The sequence below is a fragment of the Hylaeus anthracinus genome, unplaced genomic scaffold (genome assembly GCF_026225885.1).
Source record: "Hylaeus anthracinus isolate JK02 unplaced genomic scaffold, UHH_iyHylAnth1.0_haploid 12001, whole genome shotgun sequence".
Taxonomy (NCBI): Eukaryota; Metazoa; Arthropoda; class Insecta; order Hymenoptera; family Colletidae; genus Hylaeus; species Hylaeus anthracinus.
Genome location: NW_026534348.1, coordinates 11,302,556 through 11,313,947, shown reverse-complemented (window position 1 = coordinate 11,313,947; position 11,392 = coordinate 11,302,556). Strand labels below are relative to the sequence as shown.

The window sequence follows — 11,392 nt, the reverse complement described above, 5'->3', positions numbered from 1 at the left end:
AGAAAGTATTCGTACACCGATCAATTTCCAAAAAAAACTGTGTAAAATTGTAATTTATTAACTTATTTTTTATAAACAATGACATTCTACATATTCTCGGAAATCTCTAGAATAGATATAGTACAACAAAAAAAAAATAGCTATTTATGTAAGTTGCGAAATTAACAAGAAAAAAACTATTAATCGATAGAAATGTTGAAGCAATAAGTATTCGCACAACTGTTTAATTTTTAAAACTTGATTAAAAAAAAAGAAATTTACATTAATTTATAAGTACATAATACTTCCTTCGTAGGATTTCCTTTTGATTTTATAATTATTGCAACTCTTCTAAGCGTTAAATTAACTAAATTATTAGTTATTCGAAGTGGGATCTTCTTCAATTTTTAAATCTTTTTAATTCTTCTTCATTTTTAAAAGTACTTTACTGAAAATTTGATGTTTTCTAACTCGTACGGAGCGATAAACTAATGTGTTTATGTTACAAACTCTACTGTATATGGTTCGTCATAAGAATCGTACAAATACTTATTGCTTCTATACTTTTACCCAGTTTTCGCATTCTTTTGTTAATTTCACAAATTATATTAACTAGTAAATGTTGTTTGGACTATATCTATCTTAGAGATTTCCGAGAATATGTAAAATATCATTGATTATAAAAAAAGAAGTTAAAAAACTGTAATTTCACCCAAAAGTTTTTTGGGAATTTGATCGGTGTACGAATACATTCTACACCCACTGTATCAACATGTGCAGTCCAATATTGTGGAGCATACGAGGTTTATAACGATCCTGAAAGTATATTATTATCTAGTTAAAATAGTTTTCGATCAGGTAAGAGTGTTGAAATTTAATTGGAGTAATTTCATCGCTAATCATGAGTCAATCTATAGAGATGGCTTTCTCAAATTGGCGAGTATGCTGCAACTCACGGTGGTCAGGTAGGTATCGCGAGAACGATCATGAAATGCGGGTAATTTGGAGAAAACGATCCCAGGTTCGCAGAAACCCATTCAATCTGATTAAATAGCTGTTTAACTCTGGTTTATGATAAATTCATTGTCATTGAGAATTAAAGGAAACTAGAAATAATGCTGGTTTGGATTGAAATTTACTTTGTAACAATAAATTCTCATTATCTATTTAATAATTTAATCAAACTTATATTAATTTTATTAAATGTAGCGAATTGTAGCATAAGCTACAATTTTTATTTATAATTTAATAATTAAAATTTTTGTATTATAAAGTGTGATTGTAAATTAATCGAGAATATTATTAGATAAGATTTATTTATATACATTTATTGAAATTTATTATAAATTCACGTAGAAATATTGGGTTTATCAGTAGCAATGGAGTGGTGATTTTCCAGAAGCCGAAATAGCTCAGTTGGGAGAGCGTTAGACTGAAGATCTAAATGTCCCTGGTTCGATCCCGGGTTTCGGCAATTCTTTTTTTTTCTTAGGAATCTACATATTCATTATTTACATATATTCATCTATCGTCTAGAAATATATAGATTGTAAAATACCGTTTCACATAATTTTTTTTTATTCGTGTTCCATAAATGCGAGAAGAAAATCTACGTTACGTTAAGAATTATAAGTAAGTCGTCAAAGAATTCAAACCATGTAACAAATTAATAATTATAACATTGTTCAAATTAAGATTCTTAAAAATATTTCATTTTATTCTTACTACCAGTTTCAAATCTGAGAATTAACTTTTTCTACACTTTGTTTGTTATAGAACCATGCGTAAGGATTTGTCGAGAATGGCCTACCTCGAAATAATTATATTTTTATGTAAGTATCGCATTATTATTTGGGGTATGTTTATTTTCAACGAAATGAAAATGTTACTGCTTCATTCGATATCATCGAACGTTGGCCATAGAATCTTTTCTATTCTATGAAGAGATGGTAATCGTTTATTGAAATACGCTGCTCACGTATCATTCGGTTTTTCAGGTTCAGTGGTTAGTTTCATGCCAAGCTACTGCAAAACAGAGGTGACTACCATGTTATATAAACAGTAATAGATACATATTTAATGTAATACTAGATAAAAATTATCTCCTATCGTCCTAATCAGTGGGAGCTTCGACAAACGAAAGATAAAATACATGCAGAAATATAGTTATCATTCATACGAAGCACGTATAGATTGCATAATCGAGCCTCTAATTTTTATTTATCAACCGACGCATTAAAAGTTTTGTTCGTTATCTAAAATGTTCCACTTTAAAAGATAAAACTAAGAGATTAGTTGGAATAATTGAAAGGATCAATTAAATCAATGAAATACTCGTATCTCACCAATGAATTAAATTAAATTAAAAGTAATAATATCGTCTTACGTGGCATTTTTCGCGAATCGTGAATTTTCTCACGGACCAATTTCCACGTTCTAGTCAGAGAATGATAATAAAAAGACGAGCCTGCCGAAGTTCCTATCAGAGCTGGATCTATCTAGCGTGGAAGGATCAGCGGAGAACACCGAATCCTTGAAAACAATTGTCAAAAGACTGGCACCGGAGAAGAATGGCGAGTACCAAGTTTATCAAGGTTCCAATGCTTAAATTACTGATGTCGAAACTAACCATTAACCCTCTCTGTCCCGTCTCTAAAGTACTTTCTTTCCCAGTCTTCTTCGGCAATGCGGATCTTCTCAAGGAATGGCTCAAAGGAGCGGGTATTATTATTAATACTGTACTGCACCACTCACTTTCTCTTCCAGCTTCCTATCTCATAGAATAAAACGCATGCATCCAAGCGATATTCTTTTGAAACTTATCGACGCGACAATCGATCACTCCAGTCGCGAGGAAATTGATTCCAATGAGAAAAGGACAAAATTTTATGTGAATAAATAAGAGACTAATGAAAACATTTGAACAGTACGAAATAAAGGAAATGGTATCAACTCTTCTTTTATTCATTATTCGAAAGTCTTATCTTCCTTTAAAAAAAAAGAAGGAAAGAAAAGAAGAATAGTACCAAGGGGTCTCCTCACTTCTAAAAATAGTATCAGAGTATGAGCATTCTTTTTCTTCCTATTGAGAAAGTACACGTCGGATCATTTTTAAATAATACGCATAGTTTCACTGGTTACTTAACAAGATCTTGGAATTTTGATAACTTAAAAGTCGATACACAGTGTATTCTTTGGTGCGTAACGCGATGAGAAAAACATGCTTTCACTGCGTGCACTTTCATGTCTCGAAAAATCTTCTGGAGTTACTAATTAACAGCGAATCATAATCCATGTACAATTCTTGATATACGATACATAATCTACTGAAAAATACCACAAATTTTTAAATGTAAACCTAGAAACATGTCCTAGACTGTCATCAGATGCGACGGAGTTGGATTTTTTTTTTTAAATCTTTAAAGCGAGAAGACCCCTTACAACGACTTCGTATCCACCACAGTTTCAACAAAATATCTCCTCGTTTCTGCTACGTACAAGCCATGTGAAATTATTTTCTGCATGATGTGTCTGTTATTGTTATTATTAAATACTCCCGGTACAGTTGCGTCGTAGACAGAAAGAATAAAAAAAGTTAAAAAGAAACAAGTCAATCCATCTTCTATTAAAAGAACTGTGTGCATACGCAAAACCGGTTTCGTACATGGTCAAAATAAGACGCTATGGCAAATATCCAGAATGCTTCTCGAGAAGTCGAAAATGTGATACGCGTTCGTCCGCATTTTGCATGAGAATCGTAACGTCCGCGGATGTTTATTCTCCAAACTCTTGCTCCTCGATCCTGCGTAGAGAACAAAGCGAATGACTTAGCCAAGAAGAAGGAAAATTGTCGAATTTTGAAACGGGACGATGAACTCTCCTGAGAAATTACGATTGTTTTTTCGGTAGGCGTGACAGGACAACCCGGAGTGGACTTTCCAGCTCTCACGACGATCCCAGCCACTTCGTTTAGTTGCCGAGGTCTGAAAGGTGGTTACTACGCGGACTTGGAGACAAATTGTCAAGTAAGTAATGAACGGCTTGATATATCTTGCCCAACGTAATTGCCTTAATCAAACGCGAGATTTGATGTTGCGCGGTCGCGATTTCTGGCGCCGGGCACAATCAAGAGCAAGTCGAAGAACACGGTGAGACGTTCGAGACGTGAAAACACTCTTTGTTAGAATAATTGAGGAAATTTTTAAGGGTTTACCATAGTGTTTTCATGTGGAGTTAATTCATGAAATTATTAACTACAGAAATTAATTCTCTGATTTTATATTCAATCATTTTATAAGTATAACGTAAGTAAAAGTATTTACTCGTCATTTTGGTAAGTTAAATTGTTAATCTTCCGAGTTGTCAATCTGATCTTCGTTAAAATGAATCTGTATTTATATAAATGAGAAATTCGATAGCCAACGCTTTTTTTTTATTGTTGTCCATCTAACAGACTACAGGTATAGTTGGCAATTGTTAGGTATAGAAATTGACTCTGTGTCTTTACATTTAATTATTTATTACGAATGAAACACATAGATTGTTTTCACATTTCAGTTTTACCACGTCATGTATTATGCTCGAATGTTTGACTGAGGAATGATTAATATGTACTTGGAGTGTCGTAGAATTAATTTCTATACCAAATATAAATAACCATGAAACAGTTTTTCCCTCGAAAGTTAAAATAAAATTCATGTGACGAATTATTAAAATCACGTAATTAACTTTCCTTCCAGGTGTTCCACATCTGCGACAACGGTCGAAAGATATCGTTCCTCTGCCCCAATGGCACCATCTTCCAGCAATCGCAACTGATCTGCGATTGGTGGTTCAAAGTGGACTGCAGCAAGTCCGAGGAGCTCTACGAGCAGAGCAGCGAGCAGCTGATCGAGGAGGAACGAAAACGTGCAGAATCCCGAAGATCCAAGTACGACTACCAGCAGTCGATCGAGTCTGGTGGACAGCAGGACTATTACGACGTTCAGAACCTCAGCTACGATGGAAAACAGAATGGACGAATAAAAACGTACGAGGAACCTCCGCTAGAAAACCAAGTGCAGGATAGGATAAAGACATCCCGGTATTTCGACTCTGGGAACAACTTCAGCCAAGAATCGAGTGGCCAACGAGATGGCAATCCATTGTTCGGTAGCAATGGGTTCCAGTCGAGTCAGACTTCCAGCACCAAGTCGCAGTTCAGTCAGTTCACCAGGAACACCGACGAGGGAACCGTCAACAGGTTCTCAACGACCAGTCAAGACTACTACAACACCCCTAAGAAGGCTCAGAACTACCACATCGCCAGCAGAAACTCGAACAGTCAACGAGACGAGAAAGGGGCGATGAAAAGGCTAAAGCTGAAGAGTTTCGCCAGGAACACGACCTCCTCGACGGTCTCTCAAAAAGTCACTCCGTCTTACACGGAGTCCACAACTTTCAGGGCTGGCAACACCAGTCCCATAAAAGAGACTCAACAGCTAGCAGAGAGCGCGGCGTTCGTCGGCAATCGTGGAAATTGGCTGAACGAAAACAGTGGCAATTCTCATCAGTATTACTATCAATTGTACGTGAACAGAGACTCCACCACTAGGAGCTCCGATTACGAGTCAACCACCGCGTCGATCGAACGAAGAAACAACGACGTTTCCGCTCAAACGAACGACTACTCGTACACAGTCACTACTTCTGCTCCCTACGAAACGACCACTCAATATGCAACAACTGTAACTCCTCCCTGCAACGACGAGGCCACCACGGAAAGTGTCGCCACGAGTCCTGACGTTCCGCAAACGACAGAGTCGCTGCAGTTCGCCAACAGCAATTACGAGTACAGAGGGAACGTTAATAACAACAACGTCAACAACAGAAACGACAGGACAGCTGTCAGCGGGACAGGATCGGATCTACCTAGCACGACTCGACAGTACGCGACCACGGAGAGCTATCGGTACAACAGCGTGACACCCAACTCCGGTCAACAAAAGTACACCAGTCAGTTCCCATTGCCCACCTCGTCCGTCCGCAGCAACAATTTCGGACGCACCACCGACGGGCCTGTGGTGACACACAGCGCTTTCGAAAATCAATACAGCAAGCCAACGAGCAGAAGTCCTGCCACGGATTCGCCCGTGTATCGACCAAACTACATCAGTTCGACCACGGACAAACCGTTCAGGACCACCCTGGCGTACCAACAGAACGCGGTGACGGAGAAGGATCTGAGTCCCTACGACAGGAGCTTCACGTATAAACAGGGAAAAGTCATGTCCACTTTGGGACCCTACGTACCTTTTACCAAGAACTACGCTACTTCTTCTACTGGAACCACTGGAACCACCTCAAAGGCCACCCCCTACACCCCCACGGTGCCTACTTACACGTCTGCGAAGACTTTGATACCAAAACTGAAACATTCCTCCCCAAACTCGTTGAGTAAGTCGAAGACCAACTCTGCGAGGTTCTCCGAAAGGGAGCACGCGTTGAGCATGCTGCACTCCTTGAAGAACTTGGAGAACAACGTACCAAGTTTGTCCGAGAAGCGTAAAACCGACGAGAAACCGTCCGTTCCTTCAGGCCCACCAGCTCCGTCGACGCTTCATTCCCTAGCTCTGTATTTCTCTACCGCCACGGAGAATTTCGACTCGAACGAGACCACGGATTCCTCGATCAGCCTCGAGTCGGAGGAGGAAGTGGAGAAGTCGGTCATCTCGAAGAAGAGCAACGGAACCGTCCAGGTGCCCACCAGTATCTTGACGCGGCATACCATCGACTCCTACGCGGAGTTGTTCAAGCTGAACGACGCCGTTGAGAACAACGTGACGACGGAGGATCGTCTGGATAACGCCAGTGTTTATGGCGAAGACTACAACGAGGACCTCGAGCTGCAGCAAAGCGGAGGATCCTTGGACGATCTTAGAAGATCCAACAGCACCAAGCTTCGAGAACTCGCTCAGGTCTTTACCCACGCTTTATCGGCTTATCTTCTGGATCCAGACACCTTCAAGAAAGTGCTCACGGAGATCAGACCAACCGAGCCATCCCCAACGACCCTGGATTCGGAAGCTACCACGGCCTACCCCAGAGAGAAAGAGGATTTCACCTCGTCCATCAGAGAGAAAGACGAGGTCCTGGATTTCTCTGACGATGGGAACGACCTCAGACAGAAGCTAACGACTGTCTATCCAACCACTGAACCACCTACCACTGTTCAAGAAACCGTTTACGATACCTTCAGCACCCTTCCTTCTACTTATTACACTACCCCAAGACCCTACACCCAAGAAACCTACGAACCCAGCACGAACTTCGTGTCGACTAACTCTGTGACCAATTCCTACTACGAGACTTCTGTACCAACTACCGAGAGCACGTTCTCTGCCGAACAGCCTAGCACGCCCTTCGCTACCGACACCAGTGGCTTTTATAATCAGAACAATGAGATAGACAGAGGTAACGTAGCGTCGCAGACTGACAACTACGTTCCAACAGACGAGACAGGGAATCAAAGCCGAGTCGGAGGTTTCCAAAACAACAGTGTCACCGCTGTCACCGAGCCCTACAGGGAGGACAGGTCGTTCGCCACCACGCCCGTAAGCGAAAACTACGTGGTTTCGCCGACGCCATCTCCAGCGCCTATGCTGGTGCACGTGGGACCGTTCAATTGGAACAAGAAAGCTACCAGCAAGAAACCTGAGCAACAACTCACCCCTCCGCTGTATGAGACCCACGCAGAGACGTTCAGGAAGGAGAACGCGAGGGTTGATTTCAATTCCGAGCAGTATCCTAGCACCCCGATGTCCTCTCAAGGTCTACGCTCGACGACGACCTCTCCTAGGATCTATGAAACTCCTGCAGACCAATCTCGCAGGTCCCAGCATCACAAATCCTTGATATCGGAGCAGAGATCCGGCAGTCGTACCCTTGCTACGTCGCGATCTAGTTACATGAAGTTCAGGAACACGTACAACCGCGTGGACGAACACAATTTGAGGTCTACCGAGAGGCCGACGACGATTGCTCCAAGGTCAACGGAACCAAGCACCACCGTCGAGGTGGAAACTACACCCTGTTCGCATACAGACTCTACTGACTCGTTCGAATCTGTTAATCAGGAGGATCCGAAGCTACTGAATAATAATCATTGGACCTCGTCGCCAGCTGTAACCCATCTCTGGGAAACGTCTGTCTTCGTAGATCCTCAGCACATCAATCACGGTCTGGAGTCTGACGTCAGCACGACGGTGGCGTCGGACAGCTTCACAGGGAGCCACGAGAGCACGGAGTACGGAAACACCCCGTCTTTGGATGAAACCACGTCTAGTAGCACGGAAGAGTCCTACAGCGGCGAATCGGACGTACCCTTCTCGTCTCAGAGAATATCCAGGGAAAAGGACTCCCCAACTACGTTCTCTCTGCTCCCAACCTCGTTCACAGCTGCGAATACCGCAACTCCGAAGCCCTTGATCACCACGCGTTCGAGCATCACGACTACCATCACGTCCTCCATCACGTCGACCAATTCTCTGCCTCAAGAAGCCCTGGTCTCCTCGTTGATACCGTATTCGGTAACGACGACCAGCAGCAGTACCCTGAATGGAACAGAGAAGGAGGTCGCCGAGAAGCTGTTCGGGAAACTGAACGCCTCCAGTAGCAGCACCTTGATGAGGGTGATGAAGCAGGCGGACAACAACGAGACAGTGAGGCAACTGGTTCTCCTTCTGGTAAGACACTGCAAGGACCCTGTGAACAAGACCATGCAACGCGAGAAGGACGAATTGTTGAACGCGTTGTTGAGATTGCCAGTGAACGAGTTCGCCTCGGAGGAGTCCAGGAACGTCGTGGCTGGGATCAACCAGTTGAGCGTTTCCTCCGCTGGGTCCACCACTCGCGCCAGGAGCCCTTCGACCGTCTCCACGTTCACGGAACCACCTGTTACTACGTATCGCAGCAGAAAAAGTCGAAGATTTCGAACCACCACCGAGAGTTCGCCTAGCATCGTGAGGAGATCCGAAAAGGGCACGTCAAACACGATCAACTCGTTGCACGAGGACGAGACCTCCACGTCGGATGGCAGAGCGCTGGAACTCCTCAGATCGTTGTACACGATAGCCACGAAATGGGGGTGAGAAACGGGGGTCGCTGGAACAGGAACGGGTTCGCGTCGACGGGCTTTGGAACTAAATCCCTTCCTAAACGTGTCTTTCTGAACGGAGACCATCCATCAACGCGACCTTTCGTGTAATTCGATCGTCGTTCCTTCAGGGTTTTCAAATTTTTTGGTGCACGTGATCTATACACCTTTTCGATGATTTAGGGAAGGGTATCTGGTATAAGCAAAATTCGAGGCTGGGAGATTGTTCGTATGGGTGGTTGGGAATGTACTGTGCTGCGGATCAGGAAAGTATACCCTTTTTTCTTTAAGTGTATTTGCATATTGAGGTGTTTTGTTAATTGCGAGGGTGCCCTTTGGTGTCTTTTGATGTACAGGGGTTACGTATTCTTTCAGAAAACTCGATGATGTACTCGGAGGTATCGTAAGTAGTATTGCTATACGAGTTGTGTGGATTTTTAGAGAGAATACAAAAAATGATTTTACGTGACGTGTATTCTCCATTCTTAATTATTTGCTACGATAAGAGTAGGATACAGGTATCATGGAGCCTGTAGTCATATTTTCAAGAGGAAAATATCATTAGGGGCTTCGGTGAAAGAGAATCTTACTACCGATCCGCTTTCAGTCGATGTTTATACAGGATGTGCGTAGGGTACTAACAAAAATAATTTGTTATAGTATTTTTGATTAAAGAGGGTTAACATTTAACGATACACTGGCAAGATGCACATCCTCATTAAGACATCAAAGCTTTCTTCGTTAGACTTGAAAATTTCACATTATATTAATTCTTATATTAATTCTTACATCTTTATCAAGAATGAATCAGTTTATCACACATGTATATTGTATATAAAATCAGTCAGTTTTGAATGAATACATCACGACAAAAATATGTCTTTGTTTTCCTCGTGACTCCCTCAACATACGATATTAAACGTTCTGAAAGAATTTATTGTCTTCGTACAAAAAGACATCAAGTACTTGTTATTAGCATGTCGCTTCAGACTGTAAAACAACATTTTCAAGAAAAGAAGGTGCATCGATATTTCTCTTGATCCACTGCTGTTTCGATGAAAATACTTCTCCTTTAACATTTCACACGCACACAATTTCGGAATATAGATTATACGATGCTGTTGGCGAGCTGTTGAACGACTCCCGATCAATTTCATTCGACACGTTGCAGATGGACGAACGCATCTGTGGATAATAGCTATCGTTAATGAAATCTTTTGGAATTCGTTCGTTAGGTTGTACTCGTGCATGCCTGCAATTGCACCTGATCTTAACAGTATTACATTGCATTACGTACAAACATACTGTATTATAATCGTTGTACATCCTCTGTTGAATAAATAAGAACTTCGATGTGTAGATTTAATAACTTGCCTCCACGTGGGAAACGTCAATTTACACGCATGTATGTCTCTGTACAAACGATCTATGATTATGCGTAACATTTTCATTGATCCAATGAAGAAAAAGTGGAAGCCTACGTTACTTGAACTGCGACTTAGATTATTGAAAATTTCGCTATAAATGTTGGTGTTGGTGCGTTCGTTTACGTTTTTTTTTTTTGGGGTATATTAAAAGTATCGATTTAAGAGGTACAAGGTCCATGTAATACGTACTTATAACGTTTACAATATTATTTGGAGAACTCTTTACTTCGTCGTTACACTGAAAACACTGTTCGAGATCCGAGAAACGACACAAAAATCGAATGGCTTTTTCCGTGGTGTATTTATTCTACTTAATTTTACGTTAAGATTGCCCGCCCCGTTTAATCGTACTTCGCTTTAAAAGTATTCGAAATCGGTGCTTACATCACATAGATCGCCGTCCAATAAAACATTAGTCGGCACGGTAGACATTATCGACTTTATGTAAAATACATTTGTACAGAATGTGAATAAATAAAAGAGGGTTTTGTTAATGTTTACACCCGTCGTTCCTTGCTTCTTCGACGAGCCTCGTAATTCGTCACTGGAATTCAAGGTGTAAAATGTCCAAGGTGTAAAATGATTTCTATACGAGTCGTGATGTTTCAATTTAATTCGATTTTATCCTCGAGATAATATCCATGGCCTTGTTGGCGCCACGATGCAACTTATCATTAGGTAAATAAACGTATAAAAAGAATTTACTAAATTAATATATAAAAGTATAAAATAAGGAAACAGCTGTCGTTGAGAAAGAAAGATTTTTAATGTTTAGTATTTGTCGAAGAAGAAGTTATATGAACAAATACAGCTTAGTATTTATATTTAAAATATGTATGTTTCGATACCTTTC

The 11,392-nt window shown here is 41.1% G+C and overlaps 1 protein-coding gene and 1 non-coding gene across 3 annotated transcripts in view; both read left to right on the top strand.

Moving 5' to 3' along the window:
• LOC128890897 (mucin-2) overlaps nt 1-10,471 on the top strand; it is a 28,517-nt gene extending 18,046 nt beyond the window's left edge. Inside the window, exons 2-7 of one of the 2 annotated variants that reach the window (XM_054149874.1) lie at nt 1,756-1,811; nt 1,977-2,017; nt 2,420-2,573; nt 2,653-2,700; nt 3,889-4,004; nt 4,719-10,471. In XM_054149874.1, coding sequence (XP_054005849.1) covers nt 1,760-1,811; nt 1,977-2,017; nt 2,420-2,573; nt 2,653-2,700; nt 3,889-4,004; nt 4,719-9,107 — 4,800 coding nt within the window. In that variant the 5' untranslated portion in view covers nt 1,756-1,759 and the 3' untranslated portion in view covers nt 9,108-10,471. The remainder of the gene's footprint in view (nt 1-1,755; nt 1,812-1,976; nt 2,018-2,419; nt 2,574-2,652; nt 2,701-3,888; nt 4,005-4,718) is intronic. The other variant, XM_054149875.1, reaches the window with a different exon arrangement.
• Nucleotides 1,381-1,453, top strand: Trnaf-gaa (transfer RNA phenylalanine (anticodon GAA)). Its single transcript has one exon. It is a non-coding gene; the product is annotated as a tRNA-Phe (tRNA).
• Nucleotides 10,472-11,392: the final 921 nt, after the last annotated feature.